This window comes from Cucurbita pepo, chromosome LG12 (assembly GCF_002806865.2).
Source record: "Cucurbita pepo subsp. pepo cultivar mu-cu-16 chromosome LG12, ASM280686v2, whole genome shotgun sequence".
NCBI classification, from domain to species: Eukaryota; Viridiplantae; Streptophyta; class Magnoliopsida; order Cucurbitales; family Cucurbitaceae; genus Cucurbita; species Cucurbita pepo.
Window position 1 is genome coordinate 6025765 of NC_036649.1, and position 25370 is coordinate 6051134.

A 25370-nucleotide genomic window follows, 5' to 3' on the forward strand; every position below is an offset into this window, starting at 1 on the left:
TTGGAGAGATGGTGTGAAAACCTTCCCCTAGCAGACGCGTTTTAAAGCCTTGAGGGGAAGCTCGAAACGAAAACCCCAAAGAGGACAATTTTTGCTAGCGGTGGATCTGTGCCGTTGCAGCAAATATTTAGCTTCTCAACTAAACCCCCATCAAATTATTTTCATTCCAACCTTCATAGATGAGCTGAGCATAGTCATTGACTGTCATTGACACAAGTTGCAACTCAAATGTCTCTGAAAGTTTCGGATTTAATAGGAGATCCTATATCGATTGGAGCGGGAAACGAAATATTTCTTATATAGGTGTAGAAACCTCTCACTCGTAGGCTTGAACCATCAAGTAGTTGTTTCTGAAACCGGACTTTGTGGCAAAAGTACATGTTAGGATCCTGTTTTTCATGATGGTTGGAAGTTTAAAAGAAGTGAGTTGATTTCACGTGGAATGTAGGCTGTGTTATCAAGTGGGGATTGGGCGATGTTAAGGGAATTGGTCTGTGTCCTGTAATTCCTCCATGATTTCCGCCAACATCTTTGATGGGAAGGCCACCTCTGTCATTGATCATTGACATCTCTTTTACAGATGAGCGTGCTCCTTGGAGGATGATGCCAGTCTCATAGGATCCTCTAAAAGCATCCCATGTCAGTTCCATTTCCCCTCTACTTGATTTCTGTCTTACTTCTATTCCACTCCCTACACATTATTACTTCATATGCCTATGATAGCTATAAGAGTGATTCTATGTTGCTTTGTGGGTTGCCAACATTACCCACACCTTTCTCGCACGGTTTTATATGCCTTTCTATTAGGGATACACCTTACGGTAAGTTTAGAACTTCTCCGAAATATTTTGTAGTGTCTACGTCATTCAATGATGTAGGGTCCATTAGCATTAAGAATAACTAAGAAAGGAATATTTATAGTGTGAAAATAGAGATTAGAAAAAACTAGTAAATTTATTAAACACTTTCTTAATTATGGGCTAATACGATACAACTCATACGAATGTACTTTCTTAATTACAGATTAATGCGATACAACTTATACAAACGTACTTTCTTAATTATGGGCTAATGTGATACAACTCATATATTTTGTCAAAATTGTTTTTTAAACTTCGAGTTAGGTTTAATAATAGCATGTTGTCACATCACCTAGACGTATAGATAATAATAAATAAGAACATAAGCCTTTAAATTCAACTTTAAATTTATTTATGAAAAAAATCTTTTTTCAATAATTCAATTATGCGTTGCTTAAATTATTATAGTTGTTATATTTAAATTATATTATCCTTTCATTTATCATGGACCAAATAATTAGAGAAAATAAAAAATATAGATATATAATCCTATGTTTTTTCTTGTATTATGGTAAGCTCTACAATAACTAAAAAAAATAAAATAATAAATAAAATATAAGTACTATATGGGCTGGGCCTTATCTTGGGCCTGGGCCTGGTGTTCGGCCTAGGTTAGATCTCTTTCTCGCCGTCTTCTCTTTGATGGAATTCATCTTCTGCAACTTCAAATCGGCTCTGAATCTTGCAATGAACTTATCGGCTTTACTGTTGACATCAGGGCTGGAACAGAACATCGGAATTGTCGAGTCTTTCACGAGTTTTCTTTCGCCGGCCGCCGGTTGTCCATCGGCTTCACTCTCACCCATGTCCGGCGAAACGGCTCTTGGTGTACTGCTGTTGCTTCCTACACTGTCGAAGTCTCCATGCATTCTGAACGGCGGCGGCGGCGGTGGAGGAGGAGGAATCGGATGGAATGGAGACTCACCGCCAATGCGCGTACTGTACTCTTCGTCATTTAAACTGCTCAGTCTCGCGAGCTCCACTGGAGGCTCGTGAGGCTTGAGGAGATGATTTTGATCTTCGATAATTGGTTTAGGTTCTGGTGAGGCTATGGATGGTGGCGACTCTGGTGAAGGTGTGGATTGTACTTTTTTGCCTTTTCCTTTCTTGGATGTAAATAGAACTTGCAAAACTGACGGCGAAGGAAGCGGCGGAGGAGGCGGTGGTGATGGCGGTGGTAATGACGATGTTGAAGGGCGTTGGGAGGCGACGATATCCTCGAAGCTTTCGATGCTTTTTTGTCTTTGCTTCTTCCTCCTCCTCCGCAGTGCCGACCAAATTTCTTTTGGAGCGCCACCTCTCTTCTTATCGTTTTTAACGCTCTTCTGCTCCGATTCCCGATAGAACAACGGCGGTGAGAGTGGAGGAAGCGGAATCCGTTGAAATTCCGCGACGTCCGAATCGCCATTTTTGTTGTGTTGGTCAATCTCTCCAGCAGGCGTATGGCTATGGACCTTATGCGTTCTCTTTGGCCTTCGTTTTACCACTTTAGGTGTCGTATTAGCGGGAGGCGGAGGGGTTGGAGGCGGTGATGGTGATCGCGGAGGAGACACCTGCGGCGGCGGCGACCGCGGCGGAGAAGGTATTGGCATTTGTGAATATACATCTTCACGCATCTCAGATCTGTCGAAACCAATACTTTTGACATCAGAATCTTCGCGTTCAAGCTCCGGCCGAGCTTCACGACGGCGATGAAGCTGATCGGAGGACGGAAACCGATTATTAGGCACGTGAGTATCGTCATAAGATCGCCACTGTTGATCACCAGCATCCAATGAAGACTCCTGCAGACGTAGATCCGGATACGAACTGCTACTCCTCATCCGATTGACAGTGTAATGAATCGGCCGATGATCGGCATATCCATCCCATTGGCGCGGATTCCTAGGGTTTGACTTAATTGTCCGCCTCGAAGAAACGCTCCGATCTTCAAAAGAGTCTCTACTATCCTCACCAGCGTTTCTGCTAAGAAACCCGCAAACAATGGCGAAGAGGACAAGAACCAAATTGAGCGAATCCCAGCTCTTCTTTACCGATTGAGGCCGTATCAATTGAGAACCGAACTGCACAAATTTGGGAATCACAATCCATATGAAACAGAGAACTATTACCAACAAAACAACGAGAAAGGCGCTGGAGTTAAGGAGGAATGAAGATGCGCGACTGAGGCGATGGCGGCGGCGATGGTTGTCAAGTTCGTGTAGAGAATTGGAGGGTTGAAGCCAGAACGGCGGCGGCGCGTTGCCATCTTCCTCCATTTTCGACGGTGAACTGGTACTGGTTTTTCCTTTTCCTTTTCCTGGTCTCTTTTTCTTCGCTTTGGCTTTGTGTTCTGCTTTTGTTGTGCCGTATTATGCGATCTCTTTCGCTTACGTGTGGCTATTTATAATAAAAGCCAGCTGTAAATGCCAGATGTCATATGACTCACTTTCCTTTCCCTAAAATCCCAACACTCTTTTTGTGTTGCCCCAAATCTAGGTGGATAAATTATTTAGACTCAAAATACGGTGCTAGTAAATATTGTGTACTTTGACCCATTACTTATAGTCGTAAATTTTACGGTCTATATTGTCTCCTTTGGTTCGTTACGTATCGCCGTCAACTTTACTGTTTATATTGTCTGCTTTGGTCCGTTATGTATCGCTCTCAACTTCGCGTTATTTAATATAAGCTTCATGTAACGACCCAAAAGCCCACTACTACTCCAAGCTCACTACTAATAGATATGACCTGTTTTGACATGTTATGTATCGTCGTTAGGTTCACAATTTTAAAATGCTTCAATTGGAGTGAGGTTTGCACGTCCTTATAAAGAATTATTTGTTTCCGTCTCTCAATCCTTTGAATTCGACTAGACTAAGATAGTTAAAATTATTTTGATTCTATGCTTCGTTCCAATTATGATTTTAGACCAAAAACACGGGAGTAGAATAATTAAGATTAAAAATTAAAAATCACTAATGTAACTTAAACCGATATGAAATATCTAAAAAAAATATAATTTTTCGGTGACATTATAATAATAATTATAATTATATATGCGGAAAATTAGTGCATTAGCTGTCAGTTTGTGGACTTGACTCACTGTGCTAAGCTTTGGGTGCAAGTATCATCCCTCAAATTTAAAACAGTATCAAGTTTTGTCTTTGGTATAGACATGTATGTAAATTATTTTTATTTTAATTTTAATTTTTAAATGCTCTTTTAATTTAATTTTTTAAAATTAATTTTAAAATTCTACACGCATAGTTCGATAAACTCCAATAATTTTATTCACTTACCATAAATCAAAATGAGCGGGAATCATACTATAAATGAATCAAAATGAAATAATGGTAACTAAAATAGACTCCAACTCGCCTTCTATTTTGTTACCATCTACAGTCATCTAGGTCCACAACGACCATGGTGGTTTCACCAACCTTGATGGCAAGGGATTTGAGTTGTAAGCCTGAATTGAAAAACACTGTAATCGACAACGCGACTCCCATGAATACAATGAACATGTCGTAGCAAACCTTGTTGGCTTCATTAACGATCTTACGAAGGAGAAGGTGACATTGATGTCGAGATGAAAGAGATAGAGATTTCAGGGAGGGAGATTTCAAAAGTCTTGTACCCGCCGCTACAAATCGAAGAAAAATTAAGTTCACAGCGAGGGAGATTATCGAGTTCAAGACCTATGAAAAATAAAATCAATTAGAGACCTATAATATTGTAGGGTGGAATTTTTTATATAAATAAATCAAGGTAAATAAAAAAATCCACCGATAATAAAATGAAAAAAAGTAATATAATAATAATAATAATAATAATAAAATATTTAAATATCACATAAAAAAGGAAAAAAGGGAAAAAAAAAAAAAAAGAAAGAAAAAAAAGAAAAGCCAAACCTTAAACCCTGCCTTCCCGTCCTCCCTCGCTCGTTCTCTCCATCTCCCTCTCCCATCTTTGCCGCCGCCGCACGTTCACCGGCACGCCTTCCGGGCCGCCGTGCCAATCACCAATCGCCGCCTCTTTCCTTAGCCGCTCGTCATCATTGTACGCCTGAATCAAGTTTTTTTTTTCTCCTTTTATAAGTTCTTTTTTATTTCTTCGATTCAATCAGTAAGCTTGGAACGATTCTAATGGTTTATTTTTTTATCTGTTCTTTTCATGGACCGACCCGACCCTTCGTTGCCCTTGTTTCCTCCCTCAGCGCGTGTCTTGCTTTAACCACTGCTGCCGCTACCCGTACCGACGGCTAATTACTCGACGCCATTGTCCATTGCCACCGGACTGTAATTCCTAAAGCCGCTTCATCCCTGTAAATCGACGTGTTCGGTCGAGCAATCATTCGAAATCAGAGCTTGTCAACGGAGCAATGGCGGAAGACACTAAATCTTTTGAATTAGAAGACAACCATTACTCAGAACCAGATTCAAACTTACAGTCCCCAGCGAAAAAAAAGAAGAAGAGTGAAAAGAAGAAGAAGCGAGTTCCATCAGTGAATGCTAAAATCCAAGTTCTCAGCAACCATCCCCAGAAAACTCCGCCGCTAGTTTGTTATTTCCCGTCTGGGTTTGATCCTCACAAGGATGTCAATGAGGAAGCAGTCGAGGAACAGGATTCCGTAAGGGCTAGGGTTTATAGGCACAAAAACAAACCTAATAGGATGCAGCTGGTTGTGAGTCCAACAGGGTCGAATGTGGATTTTGTTGGTACCAATTATTTGGGCGAGGCTACCGCTGGGAAACAGCATTGCAGCTATGGTCTTGGTGTTCTCGACAAGGCCACCCAAAGCTTGAAGATAGTGCCTATTGCATCAAATATGGTACTTTGTTCTTGACGATGAATTTATGTTTGGGATTTATTTTGCAGGAGTTAAAATCCCTTTTTTCATATACAAATCCCTCCAAAAACATACTTTTTAATGATTCATTCAATTATGATGCATTAATATGGTGTTTAAAAGTGTAAAATCAAGTATTAAATTGGTTTCAAGTGATTTTGAATATGATTAAATGATTTTAATCACTTCAAAATTACTCTCAAACATAGCAAACTAAGAATCTTGAAAATTAAATCCTACTTGATGCTTGTTTGTTTTGGTATGCTCACTAAATTTACAAACGCCTCTTCTTCTTCTTCCTTATCTATTTATTTATTTGTTTTCGAAACTTTAGTATGTTTTTCCTTCGAATGGATTGTGCTCTTTGATCTGCTGTGCTTGACCATTCTTAGGAAAGACCATTGATCAATAATAGTCTATCAATACGGGTTGTGAGGAGCTGTTTAGGAGGGCATAGTTACTCAAGTTTTCGGGTGATTATATTTGGGCTATTGTCAATTTGTTAGTATATAGTTTTCCATTTTCTTCATTTTGCTCAAACTCACTGTGTTTCTAGAACTAGGCTTCCCCTTTGAGATGCATTTTATCTACTTTACAAAATGTTCATGCTGTAATAATCACAACTGTGTTCCTAAGTTTGATATTTCACCCTGCAGATATTTAGATTGGATCCAAGAATCAGAGGTTCAGACGTTTCTGAAATGGAATCCCCAAGTGTGGAAAATGAAGAGCTTTCTGTGCAGGAGAAAGCTGAAAAAATGAGAGAGCTCACCAATCTCTATGGAACAAAGAAGTCAATAAATCAGGTAGAAATAGAATCCTGGAATTGCTCTCTTTGGCACTTTATCATCCTCCTACTTTCCCCATTTGAAATGATTTTTTAAGTGCTTAAAAAAGTGACTTATTTAGTAAATGAATGTTGGAGTTAACCTTATGAGCAGGTGAACAGAATTATGGGTGGCATGCTATTATGAAAAGGATTACATCTTTTCTATCTGTTTTGTTGCCTAGAATTTGTCTTGGAAGAGATCTGTTCCACTTTCCAATATCATCATCTTTATCCTCTACTTGAAAAAGAGTCTCTTTGACGTTTGATGTAACACAATCCAAGCCCACCGCTAGCAGATATTGTTCTCTTTGGGCTTTTTCTTTCGGATTTCCCCTCTAGGTTTTTAAAACGCGTCTAGTAGGGAGAAGTTTTCACACCCTTATAAAGAACGCTTTTGACCATGACTCGTAAATGAAACTTGGTTTTGGATGATGAAGTCACTCCCAAATGGCATTTTCAGGCAGTAGCAACATCTTGTTTGATATCTGTTTGTTAATTTGTTGCAGGCAAAGAAGCTACATTCTTTGAAGCAAGAGGATGATCCTGATACCAAGAAGGATCTCGATGGGAAAATGAAAAATGTAGTGGTGAACAAAGAGGCCTTGGAAAGTACGGGTGCACAAATTGCTCGTAATATACCGACGTATAATGTTTCTGCAACTACTCCACGAGAAGCTTACCCACTTGACAAGATTATCCTCAAGGGAGAATGGAGTTATCTGGAGGATCTTTATTCCCTTTTGCAAGAAGAAGCTGAAATAAGTGCAAAATATCCATCCTTTGTCCGCAACAGAATTTATAAATTGCAAGATGTTCAGGTATGGTATTAAGAAGGTTCTACTTCGATTACCTTTATGAATATCCTGAGAACATTCTGCCTTTCTTATATTCATGAATCATGTAGATGGTCAATGCTATTTATCGAGTATGATGCCTTGTGTTGTTTATCCTATCAGATTAAGCTCTCTTCTCTTGTTGATTCACTGCTGTTAATTGTTTTCATTCCGGAACTACTTTGATGTAATATCCCAAGTCCACTGCTAGCCGATATTGTCCTATTTGAGCTTTCCTTTTTGGGATTTCTCTCAAGGTTTTTAAAATGCGTCTACTAGGGAAAGGTTTCCACACCCTTATAAAGAATGCTTCGTTCTTCTTTCCAACCGATGTGAGATCTCACAATCCACCCCTCTTCGGGCCTAGCGTCCTTGCTGGCACTCGTTCTCTTCTCTAATCGATGAATCCACCCCCGTTCGGGGCCTAGTGTCCGTTCTCCTCCCCAACCGATGTGGAATTTCACAATCCACCCCTCTTTGGGGCCTAGCGTCCTTGTTGGCACAACCCCTCGTGTCCACCACCCCTTTTGAGTCCTAGCATCCTTGTTGGGCGCATCACCTAGTGTCTGACTCTGATACCATTTGTAACAGCCCAAGCCCACCGCTAACTGATATTGTCATATTTGAGCTTTCCCTTTTGGGCTTCCCTTCAAGGTTTTTAAAACGCATATGCTAGGGAAAAGTTTCTACACTAAGAATGTTTCGTTCTCCTCTCCAATCGATGTGGGAACTCACATTTGTGCTTTAGAGAAACTACTTGGCCTTTATGTTTTGTGTGCGAAGTTTGGTTCTCGTCCTTTATTTTTTTGTGGAAAAGGAGCTTGATCTCAAGTCTAACAAGCAAGCCTTATTTTTTTATTTACTTTCCAATGCTTGTTCCAAGTTGTATGGATTCTTTCTGCAGCTGTACTGTCGATTTTTGAAACGAGTATTATTATTATTATTATTTCGTTGAAAGAGGAGCTCGCTCTTGACCAAACGAGCACCGTTATTTTAGGATCTTCTGTTTTTCGTTCATTTGTACTAAATCCTTCTTCATGTTAAAATCATCTTAGGACGAAGAGGAGAAGAAGCAGCTCTGTTCCATATTTTCATATATCACTCATCTAATAAAGTATAAGGATCAGCATTCCATGGGTGATGTTGCTTCTGCAAAGAGCCATAAATTTCCTAGCATGATACGCCAAAAGTTCTCATCCATGTTTCCGACTTCTGAGGCGCGAAGACTGTCAACAGAGACGATTAATCTTCTCATCAGTCACGTTTTAGTGCTTACGCTATTTGCCGATGAATTCAGTAGCGATCCATCAGACATAGCAAAGGATCTGAGAACTAGTCCTTACGATCTACGACTCCATTTTGATAACCTGGGTTGTAAGTTTATACGCAAGAACAACTTGTCATTGGTTACACTTCCTACCCCCCTTGAATTTCCCGAGTTGAGGCAGAAGAGACGACGATAAGAGTGAGATGGCCATGGCCATGGTATTAGTTGAAGAAGCTGAATTGTAGGCAGCGATTTTGTGGAGTTAAAAAGGTAAATTGTCATATTTATATTTCATGTCATTTCTTTCATATTGCAAATGCAAACTTGTTTTTATGAAGTAGCTCTGCATAGAATGGTGTTTTATCATTTGGAAGTTGGAACTTTGGATGATGAAGCTTGTTTGGAAATTCTTTTAGAATCATTGATTTTTCGACGTGGATGATAATTAGTGTCTCATCGATAGAACTATGCTCGAATTATCATCAAGTAACTCGAGCTTATTTGGAAATTAGTGTTTTTTTTAAAATTATTTTTCATTTCTTATGATAATCATCAACTTGTAGACACATCAACTACTTTGTTTTGAATTAACCTATAATGAGCTAGGGTGTTAATGCTATGAAAATCTCCGACCTTGCTGAGCGATGCTCATTTTACGGTACAAATAAGTGTTCAATCATCTCCAATAGTCCCTAACACAAGTATTATGTACGTGTGTTGGGTTATATGCAAGATCTAGAACAAAGTGGTAGCCAGAAACCGAATTTAGTCCCTATTGTTTAGGAGTTCCACTTTAGGTTCTTATTCTAATGTTTATTAGTTTAATATTTATACGTGACATAAGATAACACTGTTAGAGGAGTAAAAAAAAACGCTTCATATGAGATAATTTACATCTTCTCCTTAAATTCTATAAAAACATCTATAATTTTTGTTTTTTAAAATGCTTTTCTTGGTTGACGATATATAGGAATTAGGCGATTAAATGTATATTAATATTCAACTTACTAAGGCATAGATATAGTATGACCGTTCTTTATAATTTCAAGTCGTCTAACAACATTTTCATCGTTGTCAACTGATCTGAGATCGATAACAAATACAATAACCTCACAAGTTAACAAAATGAACTCATTGTAACCAATGCCAAGTTGATGTTTTAAATCTATTGGTGGATTTCAAGCCTAGTAAATATTGTTCGTTTTTGTCCATTACGTATCGTCGTTAGACTCACAGTTTCCACATCCTTACAAGGAAGGCGACTACTAGGGAGAAGTTTCCACACCCTCTCCAACCGATGAACCCCCCTTGGGGGCCAAACTTCCTCGCTGGTATACGACCCGGTGTCTAGCTTTGATACCATTTGTAACAACCCAAACTCATTGCTAGCAGATATTGTCTACTTTGGCCCGTGACGTATCGTTGTTCGCCTCACAGTTTTAAATTACATCTGTTAGGGAGAGATTTCTATACCATTACAAGAAATGTTTCGTTTCCTTCTCCAACCGTCTCACATCGATCCATCTTGATTCAGTGTTGAAAATCGAAGGAATCATTTTGTACACTTAAGATTTAAGTCCATTTTAATAATAATAATAATAATAATAATAATAAAATAATAATAGTAATAAAAATCTTTATTTTTGGCATTTAAATATTTTTGCAAAATTAAAGAGATGACCGTTGTTTTTTCGGTATTTAAATTTAGCCATTTGTTTGGTCGAAGAAATGACGTGGGACGAGTATGGTTTCTTCTGCTCAAAGCAACGCGCTGTTATCAGTTTAGAATTCGAGAATACAGAGAGGTCAAACGATAATCTTCTTCACAAACCCTAATTTTAGCAACCGCAGATTGGATTTGAGATTCTTGGCGAAGAAGATGGTGTTGGCGTTCTTGTTTTTGGTCCCCAAATTTAGTAAAACAATCGCAATCAAATCCACACCCCACTCCCTTTCTGCCCCTCACCTCGTTTTCATTTCTCTTTACCGTATTCTGTCATCTCTGTCCGGCAGCGTCAATAGTGGTGGTGGAGTTTGGAGCTATGGCAGCTCCCACGGCTGAAGAAGAAGTTAACGATTCCTTTACCACTTCCCACACGGTGATCGCCATTAGCAGGGACAAGAACAGTCAATATGCGGTTAAATGGGCTGTAGAAAACCTGTTCAACAGGAAGAACTCCGGCGATTGCATCCTCATCCATGTTCGTAGCCAGAGCATGCATCCCCGTAGGTCTCCCTAGTTGTTGATGTCGTTTGGCCGTCGTCAATTTTAGTAGTTCCATTTCCTTAATTGAAATGCCCTGTCGTACGCTATGACGTTTGGAGATGAATCAATGGTTTCTTCTGATTTGGCCTTTGTATGCAGAGGATGCGGATACGGTTCCTAAGGAGTATCGTCCACCGACTGAAGCTGAGTTGCATCAGTTCTTCCTTCCCTTCCGCGGATTCTGTGCACGAAAAGGAGTAAACATTTTACCAATTCCTTGTCATATACAAATAATCGGATACTTCTCGTTCTTTGAAATCTGGGTTTCTTTCAGGATGATCTATTTTGATGGGATAATGAATCGTTTATGCATTTGATCAAAATGTCAGCAAACACTCCCATAATATCATTCATGAGATTAGGTTTACATATTTCAAACCAGGAACCATGACTATGGCATATGCCACATTGAGTTGTTCTGAGAAACCTTTTTACTTAATTAGGGTTTTCCCCTGTTATTCATCCATAAAATGCATCTTAAATCAACTTGTTTAAAGGAAATATTGTACTGTCTCATGTTTCAGATAGTTGCAAAGGAGATAATCATACACGACATTGATGTTCCTAGTGCACTTATTGACTATGTCAGTAAACACTCCATTAGCAATATTGTTGTGGGTGCTTCCCACCGGAATGTTATTTTGAGGTCTGTCTTTCTCTCTTTGCCTCTGTGGTAGGAAGATTTGTACATTTTATTGAAGAAATTAGTTAGTCTAAGCTATAAGCATTTGCGTCGATGCAGGAAGTTCAAGCATCCCGATGTCCCAACGTGCTTACTCAAATCAACTCCAGAATCGTGCTCTGTATATGTCATAGGTAGAGGAAAAGTTCATACTAAGAGACTGAAAAAGAAACCGAAGTCACAAACTGATGGTACAGAAACACCACCTAGGGCTCCACATTTGAGCAGGTCTCTATCAAAAATACAAAAATCATCATACTCTAATATCTCAGGACTCTCTGAAGATAAAAGCAGGTAAAAAATTCAATATTTACATTTTTGGGTAGATACAACTATCCACAACATTCATCTTTCTCATATGTGACAAGTTTATTATGGTAAACTTCTATTTTTTGCGTCTTCACTAATTTCCTGTATAGATAGAATTCTTATCATTAGCTGATTGGGATGTCAATGTAGTAGTGGCCTTCTGGAATTGCGTACTTGTGAAATGTAATCCAAGGCAAAGATCTCATGAAAATTTCTGAAATGTTTGATTTCTGTCTTGTTCTTTTTCACTGGTGTTCCTAGACAAAAGCCCAATTTTCCTTTTACGTTGTTCAATCAGTGGTCTTTGTTTGCGTAGACTCATAGGATAAGCATACAGGCTTTTAATGTTTTCTTCCCTTTATTCTCGGTCAGAAGCTTTGGTTGCTTGCCTACAACTGCCTTTAGAGGTGATGGTTGTGACAAATGACTAACAACAGTTTGTTTCGATTGTTGGGATAGTTCTGGCACCAGTTATGATTCAATGTCAGGCATCAGTGACCATTCGGGGCCTTTCAAATCGTTTGAAACATCCTTTGAGAACTTAGAATCTTTCACCTCCTCAGAGACTAATTCGAGGAGCTTTGTGTCCTCTAACACCCCAGTAAGTAAAAAATTATCATTTTCTTGTCCAGCTAAAGAGCTATTTGATTTCTGTCAATCAACGATTACATTTCCAACATCATTTGTATATGAATTTATATTTGGGCGACAATATTTTATATCTTTTAAGTTATGTAGTTATAGACATGGATACTTAATAAATTAGCTTATCTGCATTTACAGTCTTCCATAGAAGCTGAGATGAGAAAGTTGAGGTTGGAACTCAAACAAACAATGGAAATGTATGAATTAGCTTCCAATGAAGCTATAATAGCAAAACAAGAGGTAAGAACTGATGATCACAGTTTCTATGTCAGATGATATTCTTAAGCTCAGAATTTCTAGATGGTACGTTGTTCGTACCCTGTTGATCCTGAAATGGAAATACTATGTTTGATGACTGATGTCAGGCAAAAGAAATGCAACAATTGAAGATGGAAATGGTAGAAGACCAAAAAATTGAGCGTGGTAAATCTTCAGAAGAGGCTATAACAACATTGGCCGAGTTTGAGAAGCAGAAGAACAAGGCTGCGACAGAAGCAGCTGTAATGGCACAGAAGTTGGCAGAATTAGAGACCCAGAAAAAACGAGCTATTGTTGAAAATAAAGCTAGGATTGAGGCAGAGGAGATGAAGAAAGCAATTGATTTATTGGAACGCAGTAATGTCTGCTATAAACGATACAGAATTGACGAGATCGAAGCTGCAACAGATCATTTTAATGAGTCTAATAAGATTGGTGAAGGGGGATATGGACCTGTTTACCAAGCCATACTCGATCATACTTCTGTTGCCATTAAGATCTTGAGACCAGATAGATCTCATGGGCAGAAACAATTCCAGCAAGAGGTAAATTTGTTTTTTCTTTGTTTATCTAGGCTGAAAGTGGAAATATTTTCGTGGAATTGCCATCTATACGCAAGTTTTCTGTAATAGTAGATCGTTTAGTTCACTGCAACTTCATTGTCTCAAGCTGTTACAACAATAAACATATTTATAGCGAAAGATAACACGTAAATTTTCATTCAATTCATGCATTTAACAAGCTCCTGAAGATTCTGTGTTCATCGTTTGCAGATTGAGGTTCTAAGCCGCATGAGGCATCCACACATGGTTCTCCTCTTAGGTGCCTGCCCAGAAAACGGTTGCCTCATTTATGAATATATGGAAAACGGGAGCTTAGAAGACCGTCTTTTCCGAAAGGATAACACTCCTCCAATCCCTTGGAGTACCCGTTTCAGGATAGCTGCTGACATTGCCACTGCCTTACTCTTCCTTCACCAAATGAAGCCAGAACCTGTGGTGCATCGCGATCTCAAGCCAGCCAACATTCTCTTAGATCACAACTACGTGGGCAAAATAGGTGATGTGGGTTTGGCCAGGCTAGTTCCACCATCGGTTGCCGATAGCGTCACTCAATATCACATGACTGCTGCAGCTGGAACATTCTGTTACATTGATCCAGAATATCAACAAACAGGAATGTTGGGTGTGAAGTCAGATATTTACTCATTTGGTGTTCTGCTACTCCAGCTCATCACTGCAAGGTCACCGATGGGTCTTTCATATCAGGTCGAGGAGGCCATTGAACACGGCACATTTCCACAGGTACTTGATCCTACAGTTACAGATTGGCCTATTGAAGATACTCTTGGACTCGCTCAATTAGCTCTGCAGTGCTGTGAGCTAAGGAAAAGAGACAGGCCTGATCTCCATACAGTTCTATTGCCCGAACTGGTCCGGTTAAAAAATCTAGGATTGAGCAAAATGCCACCAAAGGGAAAACTCCCAGATGTCTGCGAATCACGTGATCGACCGGCCTCTAACTCTAACTCAGCTCCAAAATTAAGGAGATCAGGACATGAGGTTAGTTGACTGCAGTTTCTTTATTCATGTGTAGAGTTTCCAAAATTCATCCTAAAACTTGTGTGAAAAAAGGTTGAACAAAAAAGTTGCTGCAATTTTTATTGTTACCAGGCTTTGATCTTTATATACACTGGAAACCTTTGTATTTATATCTTGCTATCATGTATGAACAGGAAAGAACGAGAAACAAACCCAACCTGCCAATGGAAACTCGATATAGAACGATGTGAGAACAAGATGGCAGCGAAAGTCGATACAAGATCTTGGAGCCAAAAGGGTATTGGTTTGAATACCATTTCTCTGCGGATAAAGAAAGAATAGACCTCGAAGAACGGTGATGCGGAAGTCTCAGCTATCCCACTGAGTGGAAAACGGGTTGATGAACAGACAAAGAAGCAGCAAAGCCCTCAATGCTGTTGGTCATTTGTAAGTTGTGCTTCTGCTCAAAATACTTACCATTTTCATAAAGAGAAATCATTGTATCTAATTTGTTTGTTCTTTCGTATTCGTTTAGCACTTCACATTTATAAACGCCTGCAAATGTGGCTTGTTTCCTCACCATTTCCTTCTCCACAACCCACTTGTAAGTTGTATAATTTCTTCATTCTTGGCTTATATTCTATGAGCTTTCTGATTCACTGCTCAAACATTTTTCAGGCTTATTTGTTACTTTCTTTGGTCTCTCTAGTTAGGCTTTCATTTTCTCTATACGGCTTTAAAACTATTGTGATAATATAGCTGGAGGAGAGGGTACCATTAGAGATGTTCGTAGGTGGAAAAATGAAGGAGAGTATACTATTAGGGATGTTCGTAGGTGGAAAAATCAAGGAGAGTGTACCATTAGGTATGTTCGTCGGTGGAAAAATGAAGGAGAGGGTACTATTATGGATGTTTGTCGGTGGAAAAATGAAGGAGAGGGTACCATTAGAGATGTTCGTAGGTGGAAAAATGAAGGAGAGTATACCATTAGAGATGTTCGTAGGTGAAAAAATGAAGGAGAGTGTACCGTTAGGGATGTTCATCGGTGGAAAAATGAAGGAGAGGGTACCATTATAGATGTTCGTAGGTGAAAAAATGAAGGAGAGGGTATCATTAGGGATATTCGTAGGTGGGGACTGAGACGACTTCCTCATTTTCAGTCTGCCTTTCGTTTTAATTCTTCATCGCCACGAAATTTTAATTCTTCATCGCCACGAAATTTCTTATGGAATGGGGTAAGATCATATGGGGGAAGGAAACAACAAATTAGAAAGAATCAATTTATACCTCTCTCACTTATTCATAACTATCTTAATCCATCGAAAATCAACTCAAATTATTATTTAAATAATATCACATTTCGATCAAAATAGATGAAAAAGTCGAAGATAAAAAAAAATGTTTATACTAATAAAAACGGTCACTACTCACACCTAACTTTTCTCTCAAAGATTTGTGTTAGTCCGTGTATATATAAAGAAGTCTTACACAAGTTTAAAAATTATGAAATGATTTTCAAATAGAATCGAGCTAAATTCATCTATATTTAGGTGTCCAGGTTTATTTTTTAATGCAACGACTATCGTGTAAAAACTAAAAGATAAATACATGATATCATTTACATAGATCATATCTATATATAGTAAGATAATCTAGTGATTTACTAGTTTGTTACCAAATCTATGATTTCATGGTTTGTTACCACATCTATGATTTAAAATGTAATCTTCTGCACATCTATAAATACATGAGGTCGTGACTCTAGGTCATTGTGCCATTCAACTTAACAATTCTTACTAAATCGACTTGTCAACTAATGTGAAAACATTAATTATATAAAGGATTTTAACCATATTTTGTTAGATGAGATGTATAATAACGACCACCTTAATTTTGAATATAACTTTAAAATTTTAGTATATATATATATTTTTTTTTCCATATCAATTTTCATAATTTATTTTGAGTCAAAATTATTTTTTGAATTTTTTTTTGGCTCGAGATATAATTAAAGTTCATTAAAAAAAGAAAGTATTTATATGAATTAATCTTTAAATAAATAAAAAACATCACGTGATCAGCACGGGAGGCGAAATTAATCTGCTGCATCTTACAAACCGCCTTTGTAGCTTACCGGTTTAGGGTTCGGCTGAGTGGAACCGTCCTATACGTTTGGTTTAATTCGGTCGACCCGAGATACTAGAGACAATGAACCGGGTTCTCCGGTTTACCCAGCTCCCCTGACCCGAACCGGTATGATTATTTTTCCCGCATAAAATATGGAGAATCGCGGTTCTTAATAAAAATCTCTCTCCCTCTCTCTCTCTCTCTGTTGGAGAGAATTGAGCGCAACCCTAAGCTTAGAACTCAAATCTCAACTATGGCGGACCATTCTTCCAATCGCGATACTGATTCAGGGTTCGATCATAGCTCATCCCAACCGCGTCTTTACAACCCCTACAAGGATCTCCAGGTTCCTTATCGAAATTTCCAGCTTCCAACCTCCCCGGAGTTTCTTTTCGATGAAGAAGCTCGCCGCCAGCGTCGATCTTGGGGCGAGAACCTCACCTTCTACACGGGTTGCGGTTACCTCGCTGGTGCAGTCGGCGGCGCGTCTACAGGCTTCGTCTCCGGCGTCAAGTCTTTTGAATCAGGTGATACGATGAAACTACGGATCAATCGGATCTTGAACTCGTCTGGTCATTCAGGGCGTCTCTGGGGGAATCGTCTGGGCGTGATTGGGCTGCTATATGCTGGTTTGGAGAGCGGGTTTGAAGCTGTGAGGGATACGGACGATGTGTGGAACTGTGTTGCTGCGGGACTTGGCACCGGTGCGCTTTATCGTGCAGCAAGAGGGGTTAGATCGGCGGCAGTGGCCGGCGCTATTGGCGGCGTCGTGGTTGGTATGGCGGTGACGGGTAAGCAGATGTTGAAGCGGTACGTGCCGATATGATGGGGGAAAAGGGATTTTATATTGCAATTTTGATCGATAAACTTCGTGTTAGAATGCCATAGTTTTATATGGGAATCTGTGATGACAATGCTGGGGATTGAATTGACTGATATTCACTTCATATTTTCTATACGAGGTTAACTCGTGCTTCTTCATTAGCTTCATTTAGTGATGTAATTCGTCGAGTTCTCTGATAATGAATAATCCTCAAGACTTTAAACTTGTGGTATGGGAATGATTCATTCTTTCCATGTCGTTTGATAATTTGGATGTAAGTAATTAAATTATTTGAGGTTTGATCGGTTTCAATTAGTAGTTTGCTGCTTAACCAATACATAATTTTCTAGTTTGAGTACAGAAGAGAGATCCATGTTTGATGCTTTCATGGCTGGAGGGAGTTCAAAAGTTCTGTGATTCCGTGCTCGATGCTCGTCAATAATGGTAAAGTTTGTAGAAAATTAGAATGACCCTTTTGAGCTTAGGATATTGGATAGTCTTATTCATGGTTTGAGGAATGAATTCAACTTTTATTTCTTGTCTGTTCATGCTGCTCTATTGATGTTCGTATATGAGACTATCTGGGGTCATAATTTTACCTTGCTGATCATCCTTGATTTAAGAATTCCAATCCTGCCGTAGAATTTTTTTTTACCTTCTTGTTCTTAGCAATTGTTTGATCATTGTAGTTGAAGTGGGCGATAGGTGTTCGTACTATGAGATCTTAAAAGGGAATTTGGTTCCCTTTCGGAGAAGTTAGGCTTAGTGTTGATTTTCTATATGGGAGAGAAAAAACGAGGAAGGTTGATTTGAAGCATGTTAGTTATAAATGTGTAACAGCTCAATCCCACCGCTAGCAGATATTGTATCACAGTTTTAAAACGTGTCTACTAGGTAGAGGTTTTCACACCCTTATAAGGAATGTTTCGTTCCCTTCTTCAACCGATGTGGTATCTCACAAAATGAAATTGTATCTATTTAGGGATTGTTCGGAATAACTTTCTTAGTACTTGAAAATACTTTTTAAGCACTGAAGTTGGTCAGTTGCAAATGATTTGTTATCTTTACAGTGTCTTGCTATCTTGATAAATGGCCGTTCCGAAATGATACCGCACGATGATTGAACTGAGAAAATTGAAAAATAGGATAGATATGCTCTAAATTTCTCTATGCACTACCCTTGATTGTTATTTGAGAGAAGGTTGTTACTTGGGACGATGGAACAAATCTGGGAACGTCGATCTACATCGGTTCTAGATCCTCAACGTCCTTCGAATGCTTTCAGCCATTGGAGCGCCACATGCTAAAGCAGCAGGTGCATTGCTTTTATAGTTTCGCATCTCTATATTTTCATCATGTTGAACTGCTTTCATTTTACCAACCTTCTAACCATAACTATTAGAGTTTCAGTTACAGGCATTAAACAACTGACAGGTCCTCCCATATTTTTGGCACATTCTTTGGCTTTTGCATCAGCTGCTTGGCTTCATCAGTCTGCAAAATTAAAGGCAGTATCTAATGCAAGACCTGGCGATAAGCCAAGGCTACAACATGAAGGAAGGCGAATCAGTCCATTTGAATTTTGTTTCACCTACGCCCTCCCGTGCACACGCCTTACGCGGGGCCAATCCTGCGACTAAGATAGTTGCGCCAGAGGTCGCGCAGCAGCTTCCCATGGAGCCTCTTGCGGATCATCAGGTCCGCCTGGTTGGGCTCAACCTCAGAGAATTGACTGAACAGGAAACGGATGACTTTTGCTTTATCTTGAGTGAAGCTATGGGGCGGATGATCACTGGGACAAAACTGATTGGAATGACTGAACTTTGACAAATGGACTACAGTCAGTGCAACAGCTTGAACGACTAGAGGAGAGGCAGCCATGTCTTGGAGGGGATGACAAAGGCAACTGTACAATAAACCAATAATCTGCGAAATGGAAGGAATAGTTTCTTCAGCAATAGGTAATGACTTCTCCTCTCTTCATAAAGCTCCAATCAAATCAGTCTTTAAAGCATTTCCTTTCCATTGATTCTTCTGCTCTTCAAATCAATCTTAGAAGACTGCTGGATTTACAAGATGGTTTAAAGAATAAAATGGTGACATTTTTGTATCAGGAAGTGCCTACCGTTGGTAGATATTTTCTTCTTTGGGGCTTCCCGTCAAGGTTTTAAAATGCATCCGCTTTGATACTATTTGATACCCTAGCAGACTCGTTCTAAAACCTTGAGGAAAAGCTCAAAAAAGACTATCGGTTAGCGGTGAAATTGGGCCATTACAGAAAGTACCCATTTGAATCCCCCATCACCATGTGAACGCATAAGAGTCTTTTATGTGTTCTTTTATAGTTAAGACCTTTTGATTCAATGTTCACATTAGGTTAATTTTTTGGGAGGTTTTGCTTATCCTAAAAATTCGTTCATTCTCTCGTGAACGTCTTGCATTTTTTGGGTTGTTCCGTTTTAATCTCCGAACTATAAAGATAACAATTTTATAGTTTAAAATGAAAAGATGCTAAAAGAGAGCTTTAGACACCAATGAAAGGAACTTTAAAAAGAATTCAATTGAAAAGCATTATTGTTTCAATCTCCCTGTCTAAGAGTTTTCTTGAAAAGCATTAAGAAGTGGAAGCGTTTTTAATAAAGAAAATGTGAAATCTTCTGAGTTCATGAACAACTTTTTTGCCCTATTTGTTACTTCCACGTCACGGTCTACTTCTTAATTCGAAGATCATTATTTTATAGGTTGAGTTCTAACTTTTTAACTCGAAGATCATCATTTTATAGGTTGAGTTCTTACTTCTTAACTCGAAGATCACCATTTTACAGGTTGAGTTCTTATTTCTTAACTCGAAGATCATTTTACAGGTTGAGTATTAAAAATACTTAGTAAGAAACTCTCATATCGGGGTTAGACATGCAAACTATTGTATGACTAATCGAACGAAATCAATGGGTCTTAGTGACTAGCTACTAACCTTTCCATAAAAACATTTTCATCACCCCACTGTGACCTTAGTAATAATTATAAACAATGTCTAAACCTTTCCGAACTTCTAAAGATGGCTATATGGTCATGATCTTGAATAACTAATCCAACCACCACCAATTAATATCACCACCTGAGAGTGGCTATGACAATCACCAATTAACCAATTAGTATCACCATCCGGGAGTGGCTATGACATGAATAACGAAATATCATCGCGTGAATAACCAATGACCAACCACCACCAATTAACCAATTAGTATCACCACCTGAGAATAGCTATGACAACCACCAATTAAGTATCATCACCCGGGAGCGGCTATGACATCAATAACGAAATATCATCGTGTACAACCAAGTGATAAATAAAAACAAGTCTCAAAACATTTTAAGAAACATATTCTATAAGAGAGCGTAACCCATAAATCAATCAACCACACAACTATGTTTACTCTCTAATTCATAACTAATTAAATCTAATCCGAATCGGTCTAACTTAACAACAAAAACCCCTTCAAAATTCATTATTACTACTTTAATATTGTAATTGGGTTTAAATATTTATAACGGTAATTATTACAATTATTTGAATTAGTAAATTTATAAATTCGTGTATTAATCTAAAAATAATAACATTTTTTTATAAAGGAGGAAACTTCTTTAAAAATATAACTATCTCATCTAAAATTAAAAAAATATACTTGATCTAATCTTTTAATAATTATAAAAAATATATTTCTAAAATTCATTTTTTATATTAGAACGTAAAAACTGATTTAAATAAATATAAAGAATATATAGTTAAAAAATATTGATGTGAATTTTATTTAAATAATTAAAAAATGTAGTGAAATCTTACTGTAATCATAATAATAATAATAATAATAATAATAACAATAATAATGTAAAACAATTAACTTTAAATATTTTCGAATAAATTCACCATTTTTTTTTTTTTTTTTTTTTTTTTTTTTTTTTTTTTTTTNNNTTTTTTTTTTTTTTTTTTTTTTTTTTTTTTTTTTTTTTTTTTTTTTTTTTTTTTTTTTTTTTTTGTAGAAAACCAATCCACCCATTTATACATTTAAAAATATATGTAATTAATAATATTAAAAGAATTAAAAAAATAATAATAAAGAGAAAGGGTAGTTTCGGAAATTTGGTTAATTATTCTCAGTGTTACTACAAAAACCTAACACCCTTCCCTTTCGTTTCCCTCTTTCGCTGCGCTTTGCCCAACACTCGCCTCCAACTCCACGGATCAGATCCGAGGAGTTTGGCAAACCCTAGCGCCCTTTCTTCAATCTCCTTCTGCTTCAACTTCCTCTCTGTTCTTGTCGATCCGCAGGTCTGATTCGCTCCTTTCTCTTTTGATTTTGCTTCCTTTTCTACTAATTTCACTGGACGAAGATGGTTGTATGTATGTGTGCCTCTTTGATTATCTTTTTCTTTAGGTTTTCTTTCCTTTTTGTTTTGTTATGTCGGGATTTGACGCTAATCTGGACTTGTGGTTGTAGGTCGAGTTCCTTATTCTCTTTGTTTCTTTGTTTGTTTATGGGTTGTAATTGTTTCTTTAATCCACATGAATCTGTTTCTACTTATTTAGACTAGGCCTATTCTTTGCTTTTTCGTATGGAACGCAGTGTAATTCATACAGGAATTCTTGTTTATACTTTGTTTTGGGGTTTTTTTTAATGATTATTTTAACAGCATCTGCTTTGGAAAAGGTTAAAGCGGCGTCTGATTTTCTTTTCTTTTTTGAGAAAAAAATATCAGATAGCCCTGACTCCTTTTCCTACATTGAGACAGAATTTTAATGCTTGGTATCCTCTTTATAAGGATTGCAAGTTTGGCTTTTCTGTTACAGATTTCCTTTCTGACGAATTCGTAATGTTCTGTTTATCCGTTGGTCGGGTTGATAAAATGATTATGAATTTATTATTTCCATGGCTGCGTAATTTCGGGTTTTTTGATTTGTTTGTTCGTCTTAGTGTTTCCTTTATGTAGTGATCTCTTATATTTTGCACCATTTTCCACTTACAGCCATGGCAGGTTTGGCTCCAGAAGGATCCCAGTTTGATTCTCGCCAATATGATACTAAAATGAATGAGATGTAAGTGATTCTCTTATTTCCTTTTTTCATTATTGTCCTTTGAGATTTCTTTTTGCTTCCATGTCTATGCGCTAATTCAGTATTATTTTCTTGCTCCTCCTTGCAGTCTTTCGGCAGAAGGCCAGGAATTTTTTACCTCATATGATGAAGTTTATGAAAGTTTTGATTCGATGGGGCTGCAAGAAAACCTCCTTAGAGGCATTTATGCCTATGGTATATACTTATTTGCTTCATTTTTATTTCTTTTGATTTTTGCTCGTTTTGTCTCAAATATTCTGTGTAATTCTTTATCTAATTCCAAGGGTTTCCTCCCTTCTTTAAGGTTTCGAGAAGCCATCTGCAATTCAGCAAAGAGGTATTGTTCCCTTCTGCAAAGGCCTTGATGTGATTCAGCAGGCTCAGTCTGGAACTGGGAAGACTGCAACCTTTTGCTCTGGAATATTGCAGCAACTTGATTATGGTCTAGTCCAGTGCCAGGCTTTAGTTTTGGCTCCGACTAGGGAGCTTGCTCAACAAATTGAGAAGGTTATGAGAGCTCTTGGAGATTATCTTGGTGTTAAGGTACATGCTTGTGTGGGAGGGACAAGCGTCCGTGAGGATCAACGCATTCTTCAAGCTGGTGTTCACGTCGTAGTTGGAACACCTGGTCGTGTGTTTGACATGTTAAGGAGGCAATCTCTTCGTCCGGATTCTATTAAGATGTTTGTATTGGATGAAGCTGATGAAATGCTTTCTCGAGGTTTCAAAGATCAGGTATCTTGTTGAACCAGCATTTTCATGATGATTGTGTTTTGTAGGGAGGAATTTAACATAAATATTGTATTATTATTAGGTTCATCAGTGCTGAATTTGTTCCTCTTGCCTTATGGAAGCCTTGCTTTGTATTTGTATTTTTTTTTCTCTTCATTTGTCATAGAATGAAGATTTCTAATGGCTTTTTATGTTACTGCTTTTTGTGGTGTTAGATTTATGACATTTTCCAGCTGTTGCCATCAAAAATTCAAGTTGGGGTGTTCTCAGCCACAATGCCACCCGAAGCTTTGGAGATCACTAGGAAATTCATGAACAAGCCTGTCAGGATCTTGGTAAAGCGTGATGAGCTTACTTTGGAGGGTATCAAACAATTTTACGTAAATGTTGACAAGGAAGATTGGAAACTTGAAACGTTATGTGATCTCTACGAGACTCTGGCTATCACTCAAAGTGTCATCTTTGTTAACACACGTCGCAAGGTCGATTGGCTTACAGACAAGATGAGAAGCCGAGACCATACCGTATCGGCCACCCACGGTGACATGGACCAGAACACTCGAGATATAATCATGCGTGAATTTCGGTCTGGCTCGTCTCGTGTTCTTATCACAACTGACTTGTTAGCTCGAGGTATTGATGTTCAGCAAGTCTCCCTTGTTATAAATTATGATTTGCCAACCCAACCAGAGAATTATCTTCATCGAATTGGTCGAAGTGGGCGTTTCGGAAGAAAAGGTGTGGCCATTAATTTTGTTACAAGCGATGATGAGAGAATGCTTTTTGATATTCAGAAGTTCTATAATGTGGTCGTTGAGGAGCTGCCAGCCAATGTTGCTGATCTCCTATGATGAGGTTTTTGTTTAGCTTTTCTTTGTGTTCTGTTTTGTTTTTGTTCATAGGGATGGGATTTTTTCTTATCTCTGAAGGACACTATTTAGCCCCCCGCCCCCCACCCCTCACCTCTCACCCCCACTTGAACATTTTTCTACTGTCTCTTCACTCTGTTTTCGTATATTAGTATTATCAGACTGACATTTTGTTAATGATTTATGGTCTCTGCTTTCTGTGCAAGATTTTGAGAATTGTATCCAATTGCATTTGATTGAAACTCAATTTGTTTATCAGGAATTTATTTGTGTTACATCTCTTTATGTTCTTATATTCGGTTGGAAGAGGCCTTCTGCTTCATGTCAAATTCAGCTCCATCTAAGAATGGTGCTTTTTAAGGGGTTGGTTGTTTGTCATCTTTGTTTCTCGAGCCTTCTCGAGCCTATAGTGAGTTACAGACTGCTCGAAAAGTTCAAATCTCTGTTAGATGGACGTTGGACGTTGGACGTTTATATTACTCTGTGAATGAACAAGAGTTTTTAAGATTCCTTTGTTGAGGGAATCCTTTGGTATCTTTTGTTTTGTTTTCTTAGTTTTATAGTTGGTGGATCCATTCACTAATAAACAAAATTAATTGTTATGTATATGGGTTTGATTTACATCTAAAAGAATATGACTATTAAATTCTTGAAAGAGAACCAGGCCTCTTTCGATTAACTTTTGAAGTGCTTAAAAGAAAAGTTGTTCTAACCCGACCCTACTTACCAAGGAAGGCCAATTTCTAGGGAGGCAATAGGTTGGACTCCATTACATATACTCTGATTTCAAAGGGTGTTAGGAAAGTACCATACCGACGTGACACTTACATACTAAGTACCATACGCCCAAGTCACTTCCATCACTCTGCTAACATTACCAAAAGTCGCAACGGTGGTGATTTATATGTGATGTTCCACGTTGGTTGGGGAAGAAAACAAAATACTCTTTATAAGGGTATAGAAACCTTCCCGAAAACAAAATACCCTTTATAAGGGTATGGAAACCTTCCCCTAGTCTTTGTTAGCTAACATTACCAAAAGCCGCAACGGTGGTGATCGATGTGTGATGTTCCACATTGGTTGGAGAAGAAAACAAAATACCCTTTATAAGGGTATGGAAACCTTCACCTACCAAACACGTTTTAAAACTTTGAAGGGAAGTCTGAAAGGAAAAGTCCAAAGACGGCAATATCTGTTGGTGGATCTGGACTGTTACACTGTCTCCACATCCCTCAAACATTAGTAGAAAGTCGTTCCAAGAACTCATTTTGGAACTCATTACTATATCGAGGCCAATGCCCTTTTAACCCTGTTATGATGCCTCTCAGGGCCACCCTTACGGATGGCTATACAACCTTGGAACATTCATCAATACCCTACGCCTA

General features: G+C 38.2%; 5 protein-coding genes and 1 non-coding gene across 8 annotated transcripts; 5 read left to right on the forward strand and 1 right to left on the reverse strand.

The window, feature by feature from the left end:
* Positions 1-1438: 1438 nt before the first annotated feature.
* Positions 1439-3118, reverse strand: LOC111807088 (protein enabled homolog). Its single transcript, XM_023692665.1, has one exon. The coding sequence runs from the start codon at positions 3116-3118 to the stop codon at positions 1439-1441; it is 1680 nt and encodes a 559-aa protein (XP_023548433.1).
* Positions 3119-4746: 1628 nt separating this feature from the next.
* Positions 4747-9065, forward strand: LOC111806745 (DNA-directed RNA polymerase I subunit rpa49-like). Its single transcript, XM_023692181.1, has 5 exons — positions 4747-4901; positions 5059-5673; positions 6348-6497; positions 7027-7338; positions 8409-9065. Exons 2-5 carry the CDS (start codon positions 5224-5226, stop codon positions 8814-8816), a joined length of 1320 nt encoding a protein of 439 aa, XP_023547949.1. The 5' UTR covers positions 4747-4901; positions 5059-5223; the 3' UTR covers positions 8817-9065.
* A 1308-nt stretch (positions 9066-10373) lies between these two features.
* LOC111806614 (U-box domain-containing protein 52-like) lies at positions 10374-14998 on the forward strand. Of its 2 annotated transcripts, XR_002816839.1 has the most exons (10): positions 10374-10846; positions 10986-11083; positions 11411-11532; positions 11629-11862; positions 12337-12478; positions 12661-12762; positions 12888-13325; positions 13554-14342; positions 14516-14768; positions 14857-14998. XR_002816839.1 is itself a non-coding variant. In XM_023691989.1 (9 exons), the coding sequence occupies exons 1-9, from the start codon at positions 10663-10665 to the stop codon at positions 14570-14572; spliced, it is 2166 nt and encodes a 721-aa protein (XP_023547757.1). In that variant the 5' UTR covers positions 10374-10662; the 3' UTR covers positions 14573-14998. The 2 variants fall into 2 exon arrangements, 1 of the variants encoding a protein (XP_023547757.1); XM_023691989.1 differs by having other exon boundaries at positions 14516-14998.
* A 1634-nt stretch (positions 14999-16632) lies between these two features.
* LOC111807368 (mitochondrial import inner membrane translocase subunit TIM23-2-like) lies at positions 16633-19384 on the forward strand. 2 transcript variants are annotated; one of them, XM_023693067.1, is made up of 2 exons: positions 16633-18586; positions 18674-19384. In XM_023693067.1, the coding sequence occupies exon 1, from the start codon at positions 16702-16704 to the stop codon at positions 17272-17274; it is 573 nt and encodes a 190-aa protein (XP_023548835.1). In that variant the 5' UTR covers positions 16633-16701; the 3' UTR covers positions 17275-18586; positions 18674-19384. The 2 variants fall into 2 exon arrangements, with proteins under 2 accessions (XP_023548835.1, XP_023548834.1); XM_023693066.1 differs by having other exon boundaries at positions 18682-19384.
* Positions 19385-21458: 2074 nt separating this feature from the next.
* On the forward strand, positions 21459-24201 carry LOC111807209 (eukaryotic initiation factor 4A-11-like). The gene is made up of 5 exons (XM_023692823.1): positions 21459-21601; positions 22297-22366; positions 22473-22579; positions 22689-23119; positions 23332-24201. Exons 2-5 carry the CDS (start codon positions 22299-22301, stop codon positions 23965-23967), a joined length of 1242 nt encoding a protein of 413 aa, XP_023548591.1. The 5' UTR covers positions 21459-21601; positions 22297-22298; the 3' UTR covers positions 23968-24201.
* On the forward strand, positions 22024-22122 carry LOC111807852. The gene has a single exon (XR_002816997.1). It is a non-coding gene; the product is annotated as a small nucleolar RNA snoR98 (small nucleolar RNA).
* Positions 24202-25370: the final 1169 nt, after the last annotated feature.

Excerpts from the sequence above, each read along its gene's own strand:
- LOC111807368 (XM_023693067.1), top strand. The coding sequence starts at position 16,702 with ATGGCGGACCATTCTTCCAATCGCGATACTGATTCAGGGTTCGATCAT.
- LOC111806745 (XM_023692181.1), top strand. The coding sequence starts at position 5,224 with ATGGCGGAAGACACTAAATCTTTTGAATTAGAAGACAACCATTACTCA. Across the intron at positions 6,498-7,026 it reads CAAAGAAGTCAATAAATCAG|GCAAAGAAGCTACATTCTTT; the intron begins GTAGAAATAGAA and ends AATTTGTTGCAG. Across the intron at positions 7,339-8,408 it reads ATAAATTGCAAGATGTTCAG|GACGAAGAGGAGAAGAAGCA; the intron begins GTATGGTATTAA and ends AAATCATCTTAG.
- LOC111806614 (XM_023691989.1), top strand. The coding sequence starts at position 10,663 with ATGGCAGCTCCCACGGCTGAAGAAGAAGTTAACGATTCCTTTACCACT. Across the intron at positions 11,084-11,410 it reads GATTCTGTGCACGAAAAGGA|ATAGTTGCAAAGGAGATAAT; the intron begins GTAAACATTTTA and ends CTCATGTTTCAG. Across the intron at positions 12,763-12,887 it reads CTATAATAGCAAAACAAGAG|GCAAAAGAAATGCAACAATT; the intron begins GTAAGAACTGAT and ends GACTGATGTCAG.
- LOC111807088 (XM_023692665.1), bottom strand. The coding sequence starts at position 3,118 with ATGGAGGAAGATGGCAACGCGCCGCCGCCGTTCTGGCTTCAACCCTCC.
- LOC111807209 (XM_023692823.1), top strand. The coding sequence starts at position 22,299 with ATGGCAGGTTTGGCTCCAGAAGGATCCCAGTTTGATTCTCGCCAATAT. Across the intron at positions 22,580-22,688 it reads TAGAGGCATTTATGCCTATG|GTTTCGAGAAGCCATCTGCA; the intron begins GTATATACTTAT and ends CCCTTCTTTAAG. Across the intron at positions 23,120-23,331 it reads CTCGAGGTTTCAAAGATCAG|ATTTATGACATTTTCCAGCT; the intron begins GTATCTTGTTGA and ends TTGTGGTGTTAG.